The following is a 25,986-nucleotide window of genomic DNA, read 5'->3' on the forward strand; positions in this document are numbered from 1 at the left end:
TGTTGCGTTGGAAAAAGAGTCTAGCTTGAACTGAGTACAGTTTGTGCAGAAATATTTTTGTTTGTTCAGTCACTAACTCGTGTCCGACTCTTTGCCACCCCATGGACTGTAGCACACCAGGCTCCTCTGTCCTCCACTGTGTCCCAGAGTTTGCTCAAATTCATGTCCGTTGAGTCGGTGTTGCCATCTAACCACCTCCTCTGCCGCCCTTTCAGAGATGACTAGGTGTCTTAAAGTAAGAATGAGCAAGTAGGAAGGAGGGCTGGGCCTGGGCAGTTTCAAGGAAGTGGAAACAGAAAAATTGAGAAAAGGGGTTGGTTAATGTGAAACCCTTCTGGGTTTCATAACTGCAGCTGTTGCTGATCCCCTCCCGTGGGGACTGAGAAGGACAGTGAGAGTTACTCCATGGATCTTTGCATCTCAGAGAGGCTCCACATGCAGTTCTAAGTGGTGGAAGACTTACCTCTTGAAGGGGTTAGAGAAAGGATTTATAACCACAGGATTTATGAAGTAACTGCTCAAAAAGTAGTTTGATGTCTATCTTTCACTAGGTTTTGGCTGGAACAAATACAAATTCTTTCCTGGCAGTGTTGTGCTTTTGTAAGCAGGGACTTTAATGGGGACTGGGATCATCCCAAGATTGTGGCCTTGAGCTGTTAAGTAGAACTATATGCTGGCTTTTGTTCTGGTCTCTTAGTGGGGAGGGAATGAAATCATTTGTGCCGAGAGGGTTGCAGCTGTTACAGGCCAAGGTTGGGATGGAGTGGGCTCAGAGGAGCCTGACTAGCATTTGATCAAGGAGGGAGTCTCTGTCAACACAGTGAAATTATCTGGTGATGAGATGAAAGAATTAGCATGGAAGGAGTCGCTAAGTGAGGGAGGTTGTATTGGAGAATGAGGCTCCTGAATTCCAGATTCCAGAGGCAGTGTGCTGGGTGATGGAAAGATCCCAGGGATGGCCATGGAAGGTGAGCAGAAGTACAGGAGGTCTTTGCCCAGGGATGGCCATGGATGGTGAGTAGCAGAAGTGGAGGAGGTCTTTGGAGATGAGGAGATGGAGGAACAGCTTTTGAGAAAGAGGCATCCATAGGCGTGTTGAAATTGTCCAAACAACTTGATTTGTAGTGGAATGTGAAGGTGGTCCAGGTGTCAGAGATTCCAAGAGATGGAGACTTGATGAGCTGGAGGTAGATGTAGATGCCTGTGGTGAAGACAAGTAGAGATGGTAAGGCTCTAAAGAAACAGATATGGGAGAACCTTTGAACCCTGAGATACAAATGATAGGATGTGGCAAAAAGCTCATCCTTAAAATGAGAGAACCACAGGGGAGTAACAGCCAGCTTTCAGCTCAAGTCAATGTGTGAAGGAAAAGTTAAGTAAGGAGGTTAGAAACATAGAAGTCCTGGGGGATTTTTCAGAGGACAGTGAGAAAATTGAAATGTAGGGAATCAGTTGGAAATTAGATCAAAGGAAACCCAGAAGAGCCAAGGCAGTTGGGAATATCACAGAATATTCCATCTTGGGCTGTGAGCAAGGGTGACAGAGATGTGATCCTGCTAAATTTGATTGACCACAAGGGTGGGGCAAGTAAAAGGAAATACTTTGAATTATATCTAGTTTAATAATACATTTTTGATATTGCTGATAGAAAAAAAAGCACCATGTGAGAGCTGTGCATTAAGTTTTATGTGGGGCAAAATGAGGACTATAGCCCAGGAGACAGCGTTTCAGATAGCTCCGAGGAACTGCTCCAGAGACATGGGGGAAGGCCATTGTTATGTATGATTTTAGTGAAGTGGGGTATGTGCAGCCAAGCACACATTTTGGCAGATGCTTATGCTAGTCACAAGGAGCAGATGTCACCATTAATGATTTTAGTGCTTTTCTAGATATGAGGAGATGTAAGAATTGGGCTCAAAATCTTTTCCGGCAAATAAGCTAACTATCTAAAGGCCTGGTCTGCCAGTTTTTCCCAAAGCCCAGAGTACCTGATTCCTGATCTCCACCCTGAACTCCTTTCAGGGTGTGTTGGAGAACAGCAGCTGCAGTGGTTTATGATTTAGTCCTTATAGAGGCAGATGGAAGGTGGCAATTTTTAGCTGGCAGTATCATACAAAAACTTGGAGTAGTACATAACCAGATCTCTGATGTCTGTAAACATGTTTATTCTCCTTAGAGAATTTGTAAGTTGCTTGATATATCAAACCAAGTTAACAGACACTAATGTATTTATTGTGTTTTATAGGAAGTCTCTGTGAACATAAGAATTCCTTTTTTAGTGTCCATGATACTAGTAAGGTGTAGCTTTTCTTGAGAAAATAATACAGCTGTTCCACTTAGTACCTTGGTTTACTTATAAATCACTTGAAACATCATTTCCTATTATTATTCCCATCCCCGTAAACACCAGTCAGCTTGATCTCAAGTATGTTATTCTTGACACTGAATTTTTATTTTTGTTTCCTTTTCATTCCCCTCCTTTCTTTTAAGTAATTTATTACACTATTTAAAACAGCAAAATTTGAGAAACTAAATTAGCCTAATGACAGGGATGTTTTAAAGAAACGTTGAACTCTTGTATTTAAATTTTTACAAAATAAATGGAGCGATTTATTCCAGCAAGCACTTCAGAATATTCCAGAATATTCATTTCTTTTACATATGCTTTTTCTAACTTGAGTAGGAGTTGATATAGAACTGTTGCTATGGCGAAGTACAGTCTTTTTTGCAGGGTATAAATTTCTATATAGGGATAGTGTTGAAGAAGAACTTACTGTGTAAAACTCAATTTTAAATATTTTATAGGTGTTAATTATAAAATATACTCTGAAAATAATTTCCTGAAAGTCAGGTGGCATTATTGCTTTTGACAGACATATAATTTTAAGAAATAGTCTTTTGTACATGTAATTATGAGTGTGCTTTTCTGGATCTGTATTATATGAACTCATTATAATGTTTCTAAACAAGCCAAGTTACTGCCCACTTTTCCTCAGCCAGTTTTAAGAATACTTATTTTTTTAGATACCCAACACTGAACAAAGGTTTGCCGTATAGCACAGGGAGCTATAGTCAGTATCTTGTAATAACCTATAATGGAAAATAATCTGAAAAATAATATATGTGTATGTGTATAACTGAAGAATACTCATTTTTTTCACATTTCACAATCTTGCATTGATTTACAAATTTTTTGCTAGCATTGTTTTATGAATATTTTATTCTTATAGATTTTAACACAATTACTTTGTGTCAATATTGTGCTTGAATTTAGGCTTACAAAGAAGAGATATAATATCTCTAATCTGGTGTGAAATTGATCCAATTAAATTAACACCAATAGAGTACTTATAAAGGCTATGAGGGACCTAATGGGCTATCCAGTAGAAAAAATTGCAACAGACTTGAACAGGTGTATCAAAGTAGAGGATATCCAAATGGTCAATAAACAAACTAACATTTTTTTAAACTGCTGTATTGAGTTTCCTGGAGGAAAGAATCAAATATTAGCAAAGAATCAAATAGAAAGGAAGTGTGGGGTACTTGCGGGACATTTGGTGGAGATCCCAAAATGAAGGTGGATATAAAAGCCGAGAGAGAGGGCTGAGATGAAGTTAGGGATTTGACAGTGACCGTGATGCGTGTTCAGGGAGCTTAGATTCTGGGTCTGTCTCTCAGGGAGGTTGTATAAGCAAACACTAAAGAAGGCTGAGGAAAAGCCTTCTCAAGCATTGACATGAGAGGAGTCATGTCACTGAAAGCGGGTTTAAACGAAGAGAACTTTTCAAGTATCTTTTAAATATATCCCTACCTAATGTTTAGCATTTAGTTATTGTTTCATCTGAACATCAAAAAAATAAAAATACAAAAAAATTTTTTTAAAGGTGCTGTTGTATATTTCTTTTTAGCCTTTAAGACCTCGCTCTGCTGCATCTTCTAGGAAACCTTGTTTGACTTCTGCAAGCATAATCAAAAGGAATACACTTTTAAACCCTCTTTTCTGGGTTCCCTTCCCCGACTCCTTACATAATCTTGAGTAATTGTAGATTTAGCAGCCACTGGATCTGCCCACCTCCAGTTTATTCTCCACTCTGCAGCCACAGGGCTTTTCCTAACCTGTCATATCACTCCCTCATTTGAATTAATGCTGAAAATTCCAGCCGTACAGCTCCCAAGCTACTGCTCCTCTAGGACTTGGCAGATGGTCTTCCCTCAGCCTAGAATGTCATCTTCCCCTACACCGTCCACACCCACCTCCCACACACCCACGTCGCTCGCCATCCACCCTCCAGCTCCTGCTTGTTCTTTAACTGTGGTCTTGGTGTCACAGCCTGACTAAGGCTTCCCTCCCAAAGCTGGGATGGGTCCCCCCTGTCGCATGCCCGCAACACTCTATACTTCTCCCTCGTTTAGTCTTTATCCCACTAAATTGTAATTGCCTTTTTTTGGGTTTGTGGTTGCCAGTGGCTTATAAGCTTAAAGAGAACAGGGGCTTTGCTTCTCTTTAGTTGTAACATACTGTCAGTCGCAGTTCTCTGGCACATAGCAGGCATCCAATCAGATTTGTTAAATAAAAAAGGATTAGCTTTGAAGTCTTGAGCAGTCGCCAAGTCTTACTTTAAATGTGTGCTTTTTTTCCTTCACGAAATGTTATTTTTCAGGATATCATATTAGGAGTTCACAATTCATACAGTCATTATACTGAAGAACTAGAGGGGATATTAGGGATCATTTGGTGTGACCACTTCTTCATACTTGTGAGTAAACCAAGGCCCAGAAAGGGGAATCGACTTGCTGGGGGTTTCTAAAGTCAGTCAGGACCTGTTTCCCAAAACATGTATTCTAAGGCAAGCCAGTGCTTTTCACTTCACAGCACACCAAGAAAATGATTACAGTGCTGGTACACTGGAGGAAAAGGTTGCTCAGAGCAAAATGAGGTTGGCCCAAGGGCTCTGACTGAGCCAGCCCCACCTGCCACTTTGAAGGTCAATGTTTTAGAACACCTGTAACCTTTGAGGCAGTCCAAGATGCAGTATGCGAAGACATACTGCTACCGACCAGGGTTCTTGGGCTCCTTAATCAATAGAAATTGTTAAGAGGCCAGGCATGGCTTTATTGGAGCCCCTGCAGCAGCAGTGGACAGTGATAAAAAGCAAGTTTCCCTTGCTTGCTCAAGGGAGCTGAGCTGGTTCCTTATATGGGGTGAGTGTAGGGGTGTGTCCAGGGTCAGGCCAGAGGGGGAGCTTAGGTGGTTTGCCCACCCCTTTGTTGGTGTTGTATGCAGGAGGCATGCGCAGTACCCTTGTTTTGCTCCTGGCCTTCAGAAGTGGCAGTTGGATTTTTGGTCTCTTTGTACGTTATTGTCCATAATTTGTATTTGCAAGCAGTTATTAATGGTCCCTTATAGTTTCTTTGTATTTAACAAAATACAGCACTCAAAGAGATATTTGTCCAGGTGCAAGCACTACAGCAAAGTATCCCAGATCCCAGACCCCAGCCTCTCTCAGTACTGCCTGGGAAACTCCACCATAACCTACTGTGATCTCAGGAGTTGTTTTTTTTTTTTTTTTTAATTTTTTTATTAGTTGGAGGCTAATTACTTCACAACATTTCAGTGGGTTTTGTCATACATTGATATGAATCAGCCATAGATTTACACTTATTCCCCATCCCGATCCCCCCTCCCATCTCCCTCTCCACCCGATTCCTCTGGGTCTTCCCAGTGTACCAGGCCCGAGCACTTGTCTCATGCATCCCACCTGGGCTGGTGATCTGTTTCACCATAGATAGTATACATGCTGTTCTTTTGAAACATCCCACCCTCACCTTCTCCCACAGAGTTCAAAAGTCTGTTCTGTATTTCTGTGTCTCTTTTTCTGTTTTGCATATAGGGTTATCGTTACCATCTTTCTAAATTCCACATATATGTGTTAGTATGCTGTAATGTTCTTTATCTTTCTGGCTTACTTCACTCTGTATAAGGGGCTCCAGTTTCATCCATCTCATTAGGACTGGTTCAAATGAATTCTTTTTGACGGCTGAGTAAAATTCCATGGTGTATATGTACCACAGCTTCCTTATCCATTCATCTGCTGATGGGCATCTAGGTTGCTTCCATGTCCTGGCTATTATAAACAGTGCTGCGATGAACATTGTGGTGCATGTGTCTCTTTCAGATCTGGTTTCCTCAGTGTGTATGCCCAGAAGTGGGATTGCTGGGTCATATGGCAGTTCTATTTCCAGTTTTTTAAGGAATCTCCACACTGTTTTCCATAGTGGCTGTACTAGTTTGCATTCCCACCAACAGTGTAAGAGGGTTCCCTTTTCTCCACAGCCTCTCCAGCATTTATTGCTTGTAGACTTTTGGATAGCAGCCATCCTGACTGGTGTGTAATGGTACCTCATTGTGGCTTTGATTTGCATTTCTCTAATAATGAGTGATGTTGAGCACCTTTTCATGTGTTTGTTAGCCATCTGTATGTCTTCTTTGGAGAAATGTCTGTTTAGTTCTCTGGCCCATTTTTTGATTGGGTCATTTATTTTTCTGGAATTGAGCTGCAGGAGTTGCTTGTATATTTTTGAGATTAATCCTTTGTCTGTTTCTTCATTTGCTATTATTTTCTCCCAATCTGACGGCTGTCTTTTCACCTTACTTATAGTTTCTTTTGTAGTGCAAAAGCTTTTAAGTTTCATTAGATCCCATTTGTTTAGTTTTGCTTTTATTTCCAATATTCTGGGAGGTGGGTCATAGAGGATCTTGCTGTGATTTATGTCGGAGAGTGTTTTGCCTATGTTCTCCTCTAGGAGTTTTATAGTTTCTGGTCTTACATTTAGATCTTTAATCCATTTTGAGTTTATTTTTGTGTATGGTGTTAGAAAGTGTTCTAGTTTCATTCTTTTGCAAGTGGTTGACCAGTTTTCCCAGCACCACTTGTTAAAGAGGTTGTCTTTTTTCCATTGTATATCCTTGCCTCCTTTGTCAAAGATAAGGTGTCCATAGGTTCGTGGATTTATCTCTGGGCTTTCTATTCTGTTCCATTGGTCTATATTTCTGTCTTTGTGCCAGTACCACACTGTCTTGATGACTGTGGCTTTGTAGTAGAGTCTGAAGTCAGGCAGGTTGATTCCTCCAGTTCCATTCTTCTTTCTCAAGATTATTTTGGCTATTCGAGGTTTTTTGTATTTCCATACAAATTGTGAAATTCTTTGGTCTAGTTCTGTGAAAAATACCGTTGGTAGCTTGATAGGGATTGCATTGAATCTATAGATTGCTTTGGGTAGAATAGCCATTTTGACAATATTGATTCTTCCAATCCATGAACACGGTATGTTTCTCCATCTGTTTGTGTCCTCTTTGATTTCTTTCATCAGTGTTTTATAGTTTTCTATGTATAGGTCTTTTGTTTCTTTAGGTAGATATACTCCTAAGTATTTTATTCTTTTTGTTGCAATGGTGAATGGTATTGTTTCCTTAATTTCTCTTTCTGTTTTTTCATTGTTAGTATATAGGAATGCAAGGGATTTCTGTGTGTTAATTTTATATCCTGCAACTTTACTATATTCATTGATTAGTTCTAGTAATTTTCTGGTAGAGTCTTTAGGGTTTTCTATGTAGAGGATCATGTCATCTGCAAACAGTGAGAGTTTCACTTCTTCTTTTCCTATCTGGATTCCTTTTACTTCTTTTTCTGCTCTGATTGCTGTGGCCAAAATTTCCAACACTATGTTGAACAGTAGTGGTGAGAGTGGGCACCCTTGTCTTGTTCCTGATTTCAGGGGAAATGCTTTCAATTTTTCACCATTGAGGGTGATGCTTGCTGTGGGTTTGTCATATATAGCTTTTATTATGTTGAGGTATGTTCCTTCTATTCCTGCTTTTTGGAGAGTTTTAATCATAAATGAGTGTTGAATTTTGTCAAAGGCTTTCTCTGCATCTATTGAGATAATCATATGGTTTTTATCTTTCAATTTGTTAATGTGGTGTATTACATTGATTGATTTGCGGATATTGAAGAATCCTTGCATTCCTGGGATAAAGCCCACTTGGTCGTGGTGTATGATTTTTTTAATATGTTGTTGGATTCTGTTTGCTAGAATTTTGTTAAGGATTTTTGCATCTATGTTCATCAGTGATATTGGCCTGTAGTTTTCTTTTTTTGTGGCATCTTTGTCTGGTTTTGGAATTAGGGTGATGGTGGCCTCATAGAATGAGTTTGGAAGTTTACCTTCTTCTGCAATTTTCTGGAAGAGTTTGAGTAAGGTAGGTGTTAGCTCTTCTCTAAATTTTTGGTAGAATTCAGCTGTGAAGCCATCTGGTCCTGGGCTTTTGTTTGCTGGAAGATTTTTGATTACAGTTTCGATTTCCTTGCCTGTGATGGGTCTGTTAAGATCTTCTATTTCTTCCTGGTTCAGTTTTGGAAAGTTATACTTTTCTAAGAATTTGTCCATTTCATCCAAGTTGTCCATTTTATTGGCATAGAGCTGCTGGTAGTAGTCTCTTATGATCCTTTGTATTTCAGTGTTGTCTGTTGTGATCTCTCCATTTTCATTTCTAATTTTGTTAATTTGGTTCTTCTCTCTTTGTTTCTTTTTTTTTTTTTTTTTTTCTCTTTGTTTCTTAATGAGTCTTGCTAATGGTTTGTCAATTTTGTTTATTTTTTCAAAAAACCAGCTTTTAGCTTTGTTGATTTTTGCTATGGTCTCTTTAGTTTCTATTGCATTTATTTCTGCCTTAATTTTTAAGATTTCTTTCCTTCTGCTAACCCTGGGGTTCTTCATTTCTTCCTTCTCTAATTGCTTTAGGTGTAGAGTTAGGTTATTTATTTGGCTTTTTTCTTGTTTCTTGATGTAAGCCTGTAATGCTATGAACCTTCCCCTTAGCACTGCTTTTACAGTGTCCCATAGGTTTTGGGTTGTTGTGTTTTCATTTTCATTCATTTCTATACATATTTTGATTTCTTTTTTGATTTCTTCTATGATTTGTTGGTTATTCAGAAGCGTGTTATTTAGCCTCCAGGTGTTTGAATTTTTAACAATTTTTTTCCTGTAATTGAGATCTAATCTTACTGCACTGTGGTCCGAAAAGATGACTGGAATGATTTCAATTTTTTTGAATTTTCCAAGACTAGATTTATGGCCCAGGATGTGATCTATTCTGGAGAAGGTTCCGTGTGCACTTGAGAAAAAGGTGAAGTTGATTGTTTTGGGGTGAAATGTCCTATAGATATCAATTAGGTCTAGCTGGTCCATTGTGTCATTTAAAGTTTGTGTTTCCTTGGTTTTTTTTTGTGTGTTTCCTTGTTAATTTTCTGTTTAGTTGATCTATCCATAGTTGTGAGTGGGGTATTAAAGTCTCCCACTATTATTGTGTTACTATTAATTTCCTCTTTCATACTCGTTAGTGTTTGCCGTACATATTGCGGTGCTCCTATGTTGGGTGCATATATATTTATAATTGTTATATCTTCTTCTTGGATTGATCCTTTGATCATTATGTAGTGTCCTTCTTTGTCTCTTTTCACAGCTTTTATTTGAAAGTCTATTTTATCTGATATGAGTATTGCGACTCCTGCTTTCTTTTGGTCTCCATTTGCATGAAATATTTTTTTCCAGCCCTTCACTTTTAGTCTGTATGTGTCTCTTGTTTTGAGGTGGGTCTCTTGTAGACAGCATATATGGGGGTCTTGTTTTTGTATCCATTCAGCCAATCTTTGTCTTTTGGTTGGGGCATTCAACCCATTTACATTTAAGGTAATTATTGATAGGTGTGGTCCCGTTGCCGATCTCAGGAGTTTTTGCATTTTAAGCCAAATGACTTTGTAATGGATGAATTTTTTAAAACTTTATTTTGTATTGGGGTGTAGCTGATTAACAAAATGTTGTGATGGTTTTAGGTGGCCACAGCAAAGGAATTCAGCCATACATATACATGTATCCATTCTCTTCCAAACTCCCCTCCCATCCAGGCTGCCACATAACATTGAGCAGAGTTCCATGTGCTATAGAGTAGATCCTTGTTGTTCATGTAGTGGATGGATTTTTTGATAGAAACCAAAAGTGGGGGTGTGTGTGTTTATTTATTTATTTTTTTTCATTTATTTTTATTAGAGGCTAATTACTTTACAATATTGTAGTGGGTGTTTGTATTTTTTAAAAAAATATAAATAATATAAACTTATTGGGAAGGAGAAAGGGGAAGATACAGTTGGTGCCTTCTAAATTTCTAAGGAGGAGAGTCAGTCAAATGCAAAGCAGGAAGATTCCCAGGAAGTGCTGGAACCCTGTGTATCTGTGTAACCCAAGGGAAACCCACAGCCCAGAGGACAGTCTTATCTTTCCTCCACCATCTCCCGGAGCTTGCTCAAACTCATGTCCATTGAGTAGGTAATGCCATCCAGCCATCTCATCCTCTGTCATCCCCTTCTCCTCCCGTCTTCAGTCTTTACCAGCATCAGGGTCTTTTCCAGTGAGTCAGTTCTTCGCATCAAGTAGCCAAAGTATTGGAGTTTTAGCTTCAGCATCAGTCCTTCCAATGAATATTCAGGGTTGATTTCCTTTAGGATTGACTGCAGTCTAAGGGACTGGGAAACATCTTCTTCAACACCACTGTATTGTATTAGGTACATAAATATTAATGAGTGTTATAGCTTCTTCTTATATTGATTTCTTTGTCATTGTATAATGCCCATTTTTTGTTTTTGTTACTATAGACCTTGTTTCAGTCTGTTTAGTCTGATATAAATATTGCTACCTCCACTCTCTTGTTTTCATTTGTGTGAAATATCTCTTTCTCACCCTCACGTTCAATGTGTGTCTCTTTATCTCTGAAGCAAGTCTTCTGTAGGCAGCAAATAGATGAATCCTTACTTTAAAAATCTCATTAGCCACACTATGTGTTTTGACTGGAGCATTTAGTTCATTGACATTTAAAGCGATTATTGGTAGGTATATACTTACTAGGGCTTCCCAGGTGACTCAGTGGGTTAAGAATCCACCTGCATCGCAGCAGACACAGAAGACTCAAGTTTGATCCCTGGAGGAGGGCATGACAGCTCACTGTGATACTCTTGCCTAGAGAATCCCATGGACAGAGGAGCCTGACGGGCTACAGTCCATAGAATCACAAAGAGTCAGACACTATTGATGCGACTGAGCACACACGCACATGTGCTTATTGTCATTGCTGTTTTGTTAATTGCTTTCTGATTGGTTTTGTAGTTTGTTCTTTTATTATTTTACCTACCTTTGGTTTGATGATTCTTATTTAGTGTTATGCTTGTGTTCCTTTCTCTAATTTTTGTTTATTTATTGTAGGGTTTTGATTTGTGGCTACCTTGGGGTTTATTTATGTTGCTAGGTTTCTTTAGGCCTTCCTGTTTGTCCCATTGGCTTTCTAAGGAGCTCACGGGACTTGTCTTCCTGGTATTGTACTCCAGGGTTGGGGCTCCGAGTATGTGGCTTGACCTGATCACTCCCCAGGAAGGATCCCTTTTCTCTTCTGTGGCCTTTCCCAGGGGCCTAGATCCTGACCTGATGACTGTTCTTCTTTTCCTACCTGATTCTTTGTGATCTTTCTTTTTATTGAAGTATAGTTGATTTTCAGTGTTTCACATGTACAGCAAAGTGATACAGTTTTTTTTTACATCCATCTCTGTATATAGATATATGTGTATATCTGTGTGTTTGACTATCTGCCGTTGTTAATCCCCACCACCTCTTCCCCTTTGGTAACCATAAATTTGTTTTCTGGGTCTGTGAGTCTATCCTGTTTTGTAATAAGTTCATTTGTATCATTTTTGAAGATTCTCTTTATGGATCTTTCTTGAAGCTTTGGTTGTACGAAGTCTTTTCTGCCAGTCTTTAGTTTATTTTCAGTGAGAATCACTATAAATGTGTTTTTCACATAACATAATCATCAGATATATTGTTAATGATTGAAGGAAACATTAATGGCATTTGAATGTTGTTTTCTGTCACTTCTGTCTTCTGTCTCCTTTCTTCCTGATTCTGAAACAGTGAGTTAAAGAAGGACATTTTGTATAACTGCTTTTTAAAAAAAATAATCAATGTTTTTTCTTACTCTTTTTTTAATTAATTTTTTATTGGCGTATAGTTGACTTATAGTGTTATACTAATTTCTGCTCTTCAGCAAAGTGAGTCAGTTATACATACATATGTATCTATGTTTTTTTAGATTCTATTCCCATACAGGTCATTTCATAGTATTGAATAGAGTTCCCCGTGCTATGCACTAGGTTCTTAATAGGTTATCTATTCTATGTATGAGTGTGTATATGTCAGTCCTGATCTTCCAGTTTATCCCACTCTCCCCCCTACCCCGTAACGACACGTTTGTTTTCTACATTTGTGACTCAACTTCTGTTTTATAAATAGGATCGTTTGTACTATTTCTTTAGATTCCGCATAAAAATGATATCATATGATATTTGTCTTTGTCTGACTTACGTCACTCAGTATGACTCTCTGGGTTCATTCACATTGCTATAAATGGCGTTATTTTGTTCTTTTTTATGGTGGAGTAACATTTCATTGTATATATATATACTACATCTTCTTTATCCATTCCTCCAGTGATGGACATTTAGGTCGCTTCCACATCTTGGCTATCGTAAATAGTTCTGCAGTGAACATTGGTGTGCATGTATCTTTTGGAATTATTTTCTCTAGATACTTGGCCATGATTGGGATTGCTGGATCATATGGTAGTTCTATTTTTAGTTTTTTAAGGAACCTTCATACTGTTCCCCATAGTGACTGTATCAGTTCACATTCCCACCAACAGTGTAGGAGGATTCCCTTTTCTCCATAACCTCTCCAGCATTTGTCTTCTGTAGACTTTTTTATGGTGGCCATTCTGACTGGTGTGAGGTGGTACCTCATAGTTTTGATTTGTATTTCTCTAACAGTTTTGACCATCTGTTCATGTGCCTGTTGGCTATCTGTATATCTTCTTTGGAGAATGTCTATTTAGGTCTTCTGCCCATTTTTCACTTGTGTTGTTTGTTTTTTGTTATTGAATTGTATGAACTGCTTGTATATTTTGGAAATTAACCCTTATTGGTCACTTTGCAAGTATATTCTCCCATTCTGTGGGTTTTCTTTTTGTTTTGTCGATGGTTTCCTTTGCTGTGCAAAAGCCTTTAAGTTTCACTAGGTCCCATTTGTTTATTTTTGTTTTTATTTTTGTTACTCTAGGAGGTAGATCAGAAAAGATCTTGCTGTGATTTATGTCAGAAAGTATTCTGCCTATATTCTCCTCTAAGAGTTTTATAGTATCCAGTTTTACATTTAGGTCTTTCATCCATTTTGAGTTCATTTTTGTGTGTGGTATTAGAGAATATTCTAATTTAATTCTTTTATATGTAACTATTCGGTTTTCCCAGCACCGCTTATTGAAGAGACTATCTTCTTTGTATACTCTTGCCTCCTTTGTTATAGATTAATAACATAAAACTCTTCACAGTTTGAGTGTCAAGGATAATCGCTTTTTAAACTGTTTTGTGATACAGAATGTTCCTGTTTCTTTTCCTGTCTCTCACTCATCTTCATTGATTGCACTACTCAGCCTTCAAGGCCCCCAAAATGCTACTGCCTCCTTAAAGCCTTCCCCATCTGGCCAGAAATAATTTCTTTCTATTCTAGCACTTTCTCTGTTCCTTTAAAAAAAAAAATTCTCATCATATACTACTTTTTGGTACATGGGTGTAGTGGGAAAATGCCTAACCTTGATGGGAGAGGTAAATTCAAATCCTACTCTGCTGTTAAGTATGCTGTCATCTCAGATAGGCCACCGTCCTCACTGGGTCTTGATTTCGTCATCTACAAAGTGCAGGGGTTGGGCTGAGTAACTGCTAGCTCTCAGTGGGATGTAAATTGGAAGGCATGTAGATGTCAGAAAGATCTGGACTTTTATCTTGGTATCTTAGCGTGCAGCCTATATTCTCCAGCCTCATTCTCCCCCTTTCTGTTTGAAATGTACCTGGAGTTAAAAGTACAAGAATTTGGCTGAGAGCTTGCCTGGATGGAGCTTTCACTAAGGAGTCTCTTACTGTAACATTCTATTTAAAAAAAATTATTTATTATAATTATTGGTTGTGCTGGGGCTTCATTGCTGTGCGTGAGCTTTCTCTAGTTGTGGCAAGTAGGGGCTTCACTCTACTGCAGTGCGTGTCCTTCTCATTGTGATGCCTTCTCTTGTTGCAGAGTAACCAGGCTCTTGGGCTCGGGCTCAATAGTTGTGGGGCTCAGTAGTTGTGGCACACAGGCTTAGTTGCTCCACAGCATGTGAGATCTTTCTGGACCAAGGGATCAAACCCATTTTCCCTGTATTGGCAGGTGGATTCTTTACCACTGGACCACCAGGGAAGTCATCTTACTATAATGTGCCATTGATTGATGTTTTCAGGGAATAAAACACTTTGAAACTGTCAAACTTTTCATCAGTCTGTAACTATTATATAAATAGTTCTACCATGATTCTTTTTAAAGGATGGATGTCAATATCTGTACCTGTCAAGGAAGAAGACAGTTTTTGCAGAAAATTAGCTGATATTCAAGTCTTGGAAATTAACATTAGACAACTTTTTTTTTCTCTTCTTTGCATCTCATGACTTCATGGATACTGATTGATCATCACTGTAGTTTATCCAGTGAGGAATCCAAGGATGCTGGCCCAGAGCTAGGGGAGCACTCCTCCTAATTAGCAGTGACTGTGATTTCTTGTCACTGAGTGGAGCTTCCCTTTGAGACATCTGCCAGGATGTTAGCTACTGTAGTAGCTCTGCGTTACTGGGCAAGGTACTCAGCTTCTCCAGGCCTTTCTTCCCATGTTACAGGTGAAGAAAGAAAGGCTTGGAGAAGCTAAGTACAAAGAATTGATTTCTGTATATCAGTTGGCTCTGAAATCAAAAAATTAAAAGCTTTACTATCCTGTATTGAAGGAGAGATGAAGTATTCAAGGAACATGTACATGAAGATGTCGTTCTAAACAACAGCAGTTTCTGTGTAGTTAAGTGTAGAAGAAAAATGTCATTCCTCTTGAAAATAATAGGAAGTACCAGATTTGCTTATCCATTTTTCACTAACTTAACATGCAATTTAAATCCAAAGGAAAGTAACATTTCTATCTGTGTAAGTGCCATCATTTCAGTTTAGTTCTGTTCAGTCGCTCAGTCATGTCTGACTCTTTGCGACCCCATGCACACACATGCTTGTTTTACTTATCAAACTCTTCCAGTAAGTTTCACATTTGACTTTTACATTGTCTAAGGCAAAATAACTTTCATTTACATTCGTTCATTTTTTCTGTTTCAGATACTCTAGAGTGTGTTGCAACTTTTTTCTTCATGTGGCTTAGTTTTAAGAAACAGTGATTTACAAAAATTGTTACAGTGTTTACAATTTTGAAGTAATTTCACATTATTTTTTTTTTTAGTTAAATTTCACAAAATTTGAGTAAGGCCAGGATTTCTATTACTCATTCTTACAGATGAAAAGATGAGATTGTACTTTGTTAATGAAAGTCGTTTCATACTGACAAACCTAGGCAGCATATTAAAAAGCAGAGACACACACTTTGCCGACAAAGGTCTATCTAGTCAAAGCTGTGGTTTTTCCAGTGGTCATGTATGGATGTGAGAGTTGTACGACGAGGAAAGCTGAGCACTGAAGAATTGATGCTTTTGAACTGTGGTGTTGGAGAAGACTCTTGAGAGTCCCTTGGACTTCGAGGAGTCAAACCAGCCCATCCTAGAGGAAATCAGTCCTGAATAGTCATTGGAAGGACTGATGCTGAAGCTGAAAGTTCAATACTTTGTCTACCTGATGCGAAAAACTGACTCATTTGAAAAGACCCTGATGCTGGGAAAGATCAAAGGCAGGAGAAGGGGACGACAGAGGATAAGATGGTTGGATGGCATCACCAACTCGATGGGCATGAGTTTGAGCATGTTTTGGGAGTTGGTGATGGACAGGGAAGCCTGGTGAGCTGCAGTCCATGAGGTCGCAAAGAGTCGGACACGACTGAGCGACTGAACTGAACTGACTCAAAGCCAGAAACCGATTCTGTGTTCTAACTACAAATGCTGTTTTCTGTTTATTTTGCTGTATCACTGTAGATCTTATTTACTAAGGTATTTGGTTATTAAATTAAGATTTTTTAAGATACTCGGTCAAATTATTGATTCTCTTTGGAAGGAAAAACAGAATTGAAGAATAAATATAATTAGTCTTATTTTTTAAGATGTTAGAAAGAGTAAGGTGTCTACAAGATAAAAGGTGTTCATTTCCCTTTTTCTCATAGCTTCCCTAAATAACTGATTTAAACAAAAATTCAACTCCCACATTTCCATTGGTCACCTCTTGTGCTCATCGAGTTGGGTAGTTCCGATTCAGGCAGCTCCATAAACCGTGCCTTCACGGGGGACCTTAGCGTGGCAGGAGTAACGCTTCTGTGGGCTGTCTCCTTTGTGCTGTGTTCCTTCACTTTCCATTATGTGCTTTTCTGTAGTACTTGTTTTTTGTGTAATACATGAACAAGTCCAAATAACAAAATGTCATCTGAAACTTAAATGAATTTTTTGTAAGTTATACTCGTGTCTTTGTAAAGAGTTACTTGATTGTTCATGGCTATCCATGAATAAATAATTAAATCTTAAGGTAATTCACTTAAATAACTTTTAACTACCTGATATTTCAAACAAAGGAAAAGGTACAGAAAACAATATAATAGATACTCATTTACCCTTCACTCAAATATCATAAAGACTGACATTTTGTAAAAATTTAGGTTTTTTTTGAAGTGAGTAAAAGGTTACACATACAGCTAAGGCCATGTGTGATTAACTGCCATCTCTTTTCCTCCCTCTTCACCTCCTATCCTCACTACTATCCTGGTATTATTTATTATCCTTATGGATGGTTTTTAGTCTTTTATTTGATGTAGATGTATCTTAATATGATATAATTATTTTTGTATATCCTTAAGCTGTACATATATATACCCCAGTGAAAGTTTCTTATTATAGACTACATTGTAAATAATTGTTTCAATCATTATACAAAGTAGATCAATTCGTTTTCCTAATGATAGACAATTAGACTTTTTCTTTTTTGTCTATTATGAATACCAACAGTTTTACAGTGAACAGCTTTATAAATGTCCTTTTGAGTGCTTGTGTATTTTCCTAGATTTCTATAAGGGGAATCGCTTGTCATGTAGACCAGTAAATGGGCTCTTTAGCTTCAGTAAACATTTCCAAATTGCTGTCCACTTTCTTGCCAACATGCTATGTAAGCAAACTTTTAAACTTTTTGATAGTATGATGAATGTAAAAAGTTATTTCTTAAAAATTATTCCTTCAGAAATTTTCACCACTGATATTTCTTTTTTTATTTTCTCATGTGACTGTGAGGAATAGCTTGTAGGTCCCTTGAAAAATGTTGCTGATTTTATTTTCCTTTCCCTGATAAATACTTTTTGGCCTTTGTGTTTCTTTTTTCTATATATAACACATTTATGTCCTTTGCCTATTTTTCCATTGTTTTGATGGTTCTAATAAGTAGGAGCACTACTTCTTTGTTATATGCCTTTTCATTTTGTGTTTGGTGACTTCTTTTAATAACAGAGGTTTTAAAAATTTAATCAAACATATTAGTCTTTTCCTGTATGGTTTATATTTTTATGTTGCTTATACTATCTTGTCAATAAATTATTCCCCACCTTCATGTCACTAAGTTGTTCTTCCATGTTTTCTTCTAAAAGATTGTTTGCTTTTCATTTTTTTTCTTTCATCCATCTAGATTGATTTAGAGGCTGTGTGAGATTCAAGCCTGACTCTTAATACATGGATAACCAGTTATCCCACCATTGTTTATTGAACATGGCATCTGTTTTGCTTATTTGTAATCCTAACTCTCACATATACCACATGCCAGTAGGTTTGTGTCCAGACTCTATGTCCAGGCTGTATGTTTGTGCCCATTACTTCTCTGCTTGCCTGTTTGGAAAGCAGGACTGCGCTGTTAGTTACCGTAGCTTTACCGAGTCTCTCCTCCCAGCTGTGCTGCTTCAAAGTTGAGTTGACTTAACTCTATCAATCTCAGAATTAACTTATACATTGTATCGCATGGTAGGCTAATTTGTGAGAATGTATTCATTTCCTTTTGAAGATAACCTTTATTGAAACATAACATACAGAATTAGGTACAAATCACAAGTGTACAGCTTAATGAATTTTCACAAAGTGTACCCATTCAAGTATCCAAAACCAGGTCCAGAAATAGAACAATAGCTTGGGAATGAACACATTCTAAAATCTCCACTTGTAGAGTAAGGGAGGGCCTCCCAATAACTCCTTCCCCTCTAAAGGGTAACCACTCTCCTAATTTCTTTTACCAAAGAATAATAATTTGGTTATTTTTGTTCTCATTTTTGAGCTTTATGTAATAGAAACATACAATATGTATTCTCTGTGTCTGGCTTCTTTGATTCAACATTGGTTTTATGTGATTCATCCTTTTTTTTTTTTTTTGCATATTGCTTATTTATATTGTCATAGAGAATTTCATTGTATAAATATATAACTTTTCTGTTCTCTTGATAAACATTTGAGTTACTTCCACTTTAGTACTGTTATGAAAGTATTGCTGTGAACATTCTTTTACATGTTTTTTTAAAAGAAAAAGTACATCATGTACATTTCTGTTGGACATGTAACTAGGAGCAGAATTGTTCAGATATGTCTACCTTCAGCTTTAGTAGACTCTCCCAAGCAGTTTTCCAAAATAGTATACAATTTACTCCCCTAATAACAGTATATAAAAATTCTAGTTGTCCTACATCTTTGCCAAAGCTTAATACTGACAGTTTTTGGTTCTAACTGTAGCCATTTAGTGAAGTAATGTTGTCTCCCTGATTTGGTTTGTGTTTTCTTAATGATTTAAAGTAGACTGTCATCTTAATGGTTATTTGTGTTTTTTTCTGCTGTCATTTAAATTTTTTTTTCTCTACCATTTTTCTTGAAGTTTGTCTTTCTTTCGGTTTATGGGAGTTTGTTATGTACACTGCATTCAAGTCTTTGGGAAATATATAGTACGTATATCATATATTCTATAATTTTTTATTCTCTTAATGACATCTTTTGATCAATGTTATTATTGTTGTTCAGTCGCTAAGTCATGTCCATCTCTCTGTGACCCCATGGACTGCAGCATGCCACACTCCCCTGTCCTCCACTATCTCCTGGAGTTGGCTCAAGTTCATGTTCATTGAGTCGGTGATGCTGTCTAAGCTGTCTTATCCTCTGCCGTCCTCTTCTCCTTTTGCCTTCAGTCTTTCCCAGAAGCAGTCTTTTCCAGTGAGTTGGCTCTTTGCATCAGGTGGCCAGAGTGTTGGAGCTTCAGCTTTAGCATCAGTCCTTCCAGTGAATATTCAGGGCTGATTTCCTTTAGAATTGACTGGTTTGATCTCCTCGCAGTCCACGGGACTCTCAAGTGTCTTCTCCAACACCACAGTTCAAAAGCATCAAGCCTTCAAAAGCTTTTATAAATTTGTTTTAAAAGAAACCTTGTTTTTACTGTTTACCTTTTTCAATTTCTTTCAATAATATTTTGTAGTTTTCTCTGTAGAAATCTTGTTCATTGTATTAGGTTTATTGCTAGATATTTGATTTCTTTTGGTACTGTGGTAAATTAGATCATTTAAAAAACTTCCAATTACTTGTTGATAAAATGTAGAAATAATGTTGGCATTTGAATACTGAACTTGTACCTAAAGTGCTTGCTCATTTCATTTGTAGATTCTAATAATTTTCATAGATCACTGGTAACATAGTAATGACATATAGGAATGATGACAATTTCATTATTCTCTTTCTAATCCTTATACCTTTTGTTTCCTTTTCCTGCATTTTTAAAAATGAATGGATATTTGATTTCTTTATTTTGTTAATGTGGTCAATTACATTAATTGGCTTTTGAATATTATACCAACCTTATTTTCCTCAAAAATCCTAAATGGTTTATGTATCTTTGGATTGTCTTATTAATATTTTATTGAGGAGTCTTGTATATGTATTTGTGGATGAAGATGACCTATAAGTTTTCTTTCTTGTAATGCTCTTGTCAGGTTTTGGTGTCAAGATCATGGTGACTTTCAGAAATGATTTGGGAAGAGATCCCTCTTGTTCTGTTCTCTAGAATAGTTTTTGTAAGATTGGCACTATTTTTTCTTCAATCGTTCAGTCGTGTCCAACTCTTTCCAACCCCATGGAGTGCAGCACACCAGGCTTCCCTGTCCTTAGTGGGAAAGTTATCTCAAACTTTGGTTTGGGTTTTCTTGTTGAAGGACTTTTAATTACAGATTTAAAATCTTTAATATATACTGGATTATGTTCTATTTATTATATTATTTTTATCAATTTTTAAAAAGAACCCTGCTCATTTAATCTGAATTTTCAAAGCATTTCATATGCCAAATGTTTGTTTATAATAGGCTTATTATTTTTTAACATCTGTAGAAAAATTTTAAAATTTTTGATCATAAGTTTTATCATTTAGGGCTTCCCTGGTGGCTCAGAGGGTAAAGAATCTGCCTGCAATGTGGGAGATTTGTGGGTTCAATCCCTGGGTTGGGTAGAGTCCCTGGAGAAAGGGTTGGCAACCCACTCCAGTATTCTTGCCTGGAGAATTCCATGGACAGAGGAGCCTGGGGGGCTACAGTCCATGGGGTTGCAAAGAGTCAGACACGACTGAGTGACTAACACTTTCACCTTTTCAACTTAGAGATGGAATAAGTTTACTTTTTATCTCCTCAATTGTAAGGCCTTATAATGCTTTATAATGCTGATACCCCCATTATTTGCATGAGGCATCTCGACTCCTCTTGTCTCTTCTCTATTTTTTTCTCTCCTTTCATTGCTAATTATTCTTTTTACCCCTGTCATACCTTTTGGTTCCTCATAACTTCTCATTTACGGTCCCCAGTGCCTTGTAGCTTCGTTCTGCCTTTCTTATCAACCTCTCCTCTGGTTATCAATTGATTGATCCTCTCCATGGTTCTTGGGGCTTCTCCAGTGGCTCAGTGGTAAAGAATCTGCCTGCAATGCAGGAACCGCAGGAGACAAGGGTTCCATCCGTGGGTCAGGAAGATCCCCGGAGGAGTGCATGGCAACCCACTCCAGTATTCTTGCCTGGAAAATCCTCTGAACAGAGGAGCCTTGTGGGTTATATATAGTCCATCGGGGCTCAAAGAGTCAGACACGACTGAAGTGACTGAGCATGCACGCACGCACTCCATGGTTCTCAATTTCAACTCCCAAAAGATGATTTGATGAGCCTAGTTTCAGAAGATGTTTATGTCATCTCTTAGGCTGTTGGTCAGTTATGGATTGGTTACTCTTGACCAGGCAGGGATTACCAAGGGCATTGTGTTCACATAGTGAAGCAAGTGGATGCCTAAGGCTGACTCCTCTGTAGAGGACTGCAGTTGGATGGTTTCTCTTAGGATATACTTGGCAAGTACTAGAATTGTTTAATGCAGGTAAGTTCTAGAAATTAAATCACAGCAAGTATTGCAGCTTGTCTGCCTTTTTCACTTACTCTGGTGAAATGCCAGTGAGTAGTTAAATGCTGATAAAATTGATACCTAGAATTTGGTATTATCAATCTCTTTACTATCAATATTAAAATCTATAACTGAAAATATCATGTGCTACCAATTCAGATTAGGCCTTCTGCTGTTAGATATATAATACCTGTAATTTTTAAGATGGACATATGGAAATTGATAGATTTTAAATGTAAGTAATATAAAAGACATTCATAAGCAGATTAATGATTATTTAAAGAGAAAACCATAGGAGTTATCTCATCTAGGTTGATGCTTGTTATTTCCTTTTTTATACTCCAAAACAACCTTGAGTGCTGCTGAGAATTCACTGTTCTATAATATCACAGTTCACATTGAAGACAGTGAGCTTCTTTCCCTTTGTGATGCTTAATGGGTGACATTTAAATACCACAGCATAATCTTTGCCTAATACATTCCCATTTATGGAATAAATTATAGATATTATATAGAAGTCCCTCTGGTACAATAAGTGAAATTGCTTTTTAATTTTCTAGGGGGACTCGGAGAGAGTAATGATAATTACTGGACCAAACATGGGTGGAAAAAGCTCGTACATAAAACAGGTTGCATTGATTACTGTCATGGCTCAGATTGGCTCCTATGTACCTGCAGAGGAAGCAACAATTGGAATTGTGGATGGAATTTTCACAAGGTAAAAACACAAATTCTATTTGAATATATTTCTGATAATAAATCAAGACCACATTGTCACATGAATTTTCTTACGTACATATTTAGTTGAACAGATTTGCTGTGTAGGATTTTGCTATTTAGAATTTAGGAGTTTAAAGAAATCACTTCATCATGAAAGTAATATCAGAAGAGACCTAGGAGATCATTTTGTCCAGTAGTTTCCAAGTTGTTTTTAGTTACTGAGCTCTTTCTTTAAAGGAAATCATGTGTAGAAGATCAAAATTTAATTAGTTAAAAACATATCTGCTCTGCCTTAATCAGAGGTAGAGAGCTTGGAGACTTGGCTTCTAGGCTCTGTAGAGAAGTCTGCTATCCATGTTTTATAGGTGGTCCACCCTCCTTGTTTTATAGATGGGGAACTGAGAACAGACTGGAAAAGGCACTGGCCCAAGATAATTTAATTCATATTCCTTTTTGCTCTAAGGACATAACATGAGGCTAAGACTTAACCTCAAGATATAAACCTAAATTGCATGCCATATTTAGAATATAGGTGAAATATCCTGGTCCCATGGGTTAACATTCATAGTTTAATCTACTTATTCAGATTTATGAGTTCTTAAAGTATTATTTATACTTCCTACATCACCAACTCGATGAGCATGAGTTTGAGTAAAGTCTGGGAGTTGGTGATGGACAGGGAGGCCTGGCGTGCTGTGATTCATGGGGTCGCAAAGAGTCGGACACGACTGAGCGACTGAACTGAACTGAACACTTAATTTTTAGAAAAAAGTAAATATAGTCTATAGCACATAATCAAAGTATGTCTATAGAGTATCTGATTTATTTTCCTGCTTATTTAATATTTGACCCTTGAACACATCAGAATATATCACATGCTAATGTTCATGTATTTGAATAGACATTAGAATACTTTAAAGCTTGGTTTTATATCTAAGAATGAGCAAAAGCAAAACAACTTAAATTCTGTTTTATGCCATGTCACCAAACGAATGTTATTTTGATTTTCATATATTTGTAAATTAACTAGGCTTCCCTGATAGCTCAGTTGGTAAAGAATCCGCCTGCAATGCAGGAGACGTCAGTTCAATTCCTGGGTTGGGAAGATCCCCTGGAGAAGGGATAGGCTACCCACTTCAGTATTCTGGCCTAGAGAGTTCCATGGACTGCATAATCCATGGGGTCACAAAGAGTCAGACACGACTGTCTTTCACTTTCAAGAAATTTTAAAAATCTTTCTTTAGTTTTAAAAATTATAGTTAATTTTCTGTTTCCTAAGAAAAATATACTAGATATTTTATTTTGGTTACATTATTAGGGAGAGTGACAGAGAAATTTTATTAGGAGAAAAAAGATATAAAGAAGGGAAAATAAAAACAAAGAGAAGAAATATCTTGGCCCATGTAAGGTAATTTGTCTGGAAGAAAATCTAGTTAGCAGAATATCAGGAGTATTTTTATACACAAGTAATAGAAAAGAAGATAGATTTCACTTTTCTCATTGAACAAAAAGGCCTGAAGTAGGTGGCCATTTCTGGTGTTTTAGTGGCTGTACAGTTTTGTTATCTTCTCCTAATAGTTGCAAGATAGTTACTGTGAATCTAGACATCACGTTGATATTCGCGTGAGGAAAAAGGGAAAAGGAATACAAAGACTTCTGTTTTTCAGGAAGTCCATACCTTTTTGGAAGCTTCCCAGAAAGTTTCAGTTATATTTCACTAACCAGAACTGTGTCTCATGGTGATAATTATAAGGGAAACAAATTATGAATTTGATTTTGTCTAGTTTTATAATGGAGTTAGGTAAGGGACAGGGTGTTCAGGAATAGATTCAGAGGTAACCAGAAAATAGTTTCTGCCACAAGGAGTGAATTCAGTGATAACAACAGCTAACCTTTATGATAATAACATATCTATAATATTAATATAATAACATTCTTATCGATGAATAGACACTGTTCTGTGTACATAAAATATTTGTATAAAGTACATGAGAGCAAACACAATAAGCCTTCTGGAAGAGGACACGCATATTAATTTCAACAAACTTGGATATTTATCCACTGGTTTTCATTTGTTCATTCATCCAACGTATACTAACTTGACATCTAACATGACAAGACTTGGAATACAAGGCAACCATAGTTTCTGTTCCCATGAAGTTTACCTGATGGAGAAGATTAGCATAAACCAAAAAATCATATAAATCATATAAAGAAATGTAAAATTGCAGATATGACAAGTCTACAAAGGTTGTGTACTATGTACTAAGAGGCTATGACTGCCTGTGGTACTGGGATCTGATCTGGTCACGAAGGTCAGGGGAAGGCCCCCTTTAGCAAGTGATATGTGTGTGAAGGAGGAGTTAAATTGAAGAAAGAGCATTTCAGACCAAGGAAGCAGCATGTGCAAAGTTCTTTCACATTAAAACAAACAAACAAACACATAGACAACAGATTGAATGGTTGCTCTCTAGGCAGCACGATTTTCAATGAAGATACAAAGATGAAGACAATAGGCAAGTTACACAGAGTGTAGGCCATGTTAGGAGTTTGTGTAAAAGCCACGGGAAACCGCTGAAAGGCTTGGCGTGATCACCTCTACACTGGCTGCAGTGAGGAGGTGTTTGGAGAAAGGACACAGTTAATCAGACCAGTGTTATCAGTAGGCCCTTGCAGTGGCCTTGGTGAGAGGTATCAGTAGTTTGAACTGGGTTTGTAGTGTTAAAGTGGAAAGGAGTCATAATTGAAAGGCAGTTAGAAGATAAATCAACAGGACTTGATGATAGATAGGTATGAGGCTGAGATAAATAAGTGGAGTTTTCAGAGATGAGAGTAGTTTGTGCATCTCGTTAGAGAATGGTGGCATTTACTGGAAGAGGATGATTTTTTTTTTTTCATGGATCCTGACTTCAGTTTTGTTTTTAATTTTATTGGAGTATAGTTGATTTACAATGTTGTTAGTTTCAGGTGGACCAGCAAAGTGCTTCAGTTATAGATATACACATATTCATTCTTTTTCAGATTCTTTAGCCATATAGGTTATTATTGAATATTGAGTAGAGTTCCTTGTACTATATAGTAGGCCCTTGTTGGTTATTTATTTATATATAGTAGTGTGTGTATGTTAATCCCAGGCTCCTAATTTATCCCTCTCTCCGTGTTTCCTGTTTGGTAACCATAAGTTTGTTTTTGAACTCTGTGAGTCAGTTTCTATTTTGTAAATATGTTCATATGTATCATTTTTTAAAAATTAGATTCTACATATGGGTGATATCTTGACAGTTGTCTTCCTCTGCCTGGCTTATTTCACTTAGTATAATAATCTCTAGGTCCATCAATGGTGCAGCAAATGGCCTTATTTCATCTTTTCGATGACTGAGTATTGATTTTATGTTTGTATGCAGTAGGTAGAAACACTCTTAGACCTTAAGAAAGCTGTCATGTAGTCAGTTGAATATAAAATTTGAGTTCAGAGGGAGAGATGAAAGGTAACAATATAGATTTGTTGTGAGATATCTTTGTGTAAGTGGGGAGTGAAATCCTGGGTGTGAATGGGATCCTGTTGGCAGAGAGTATAGTAAAGAAGACAGTGTTCCAAGACTGAGCCTTAAAACTGCCAACATGTCATGGCTGAGTAAGAATAAGCTTGAAAAACCAACAGAGGAGGAGTAGCCAGAGAGGTA

General features: G+C 37.3%; 1 protein-coding gene across 3 annotated transcripts in view; it reads left to right on the forward strand.

The window, feature by feature from the left end:
* Positions 1-25,986, forward strand: part of MSH3 (mutS homolog 3) — a 175,038-nt gene that overhangs the window by 116,463 nt on the left and 32,589 nt on the right. For all 3 annotated transcript variants that reach the window (XM_043913511.1, XM_043913512.1, XM_043913513.1), the window contains exon 20: positions 22,144-22,301. In XM_043913511.1, the coding sequence (XP_043769446.1) occupies positions 22,144-22,301 (158 nt within the window). The remainder of the gene's footprint in view (positions 1-22,143; positions 22,302-25,986) is intronic.

The sequence above is a fragment of the Cervus elaphus genome, chromosome 9 (assembly GCF_910594005.1).
Source record: "Cervus elaphus chromosome 9, mCerEla1.1, whole genome shotgun sequence".
Classification (NCBI taxonomy): Eukaryota; Metazoa; Chordata; class Mammalia; order Artiodactyla; family Cervidae; genus Cervus; species Cervus elaphus.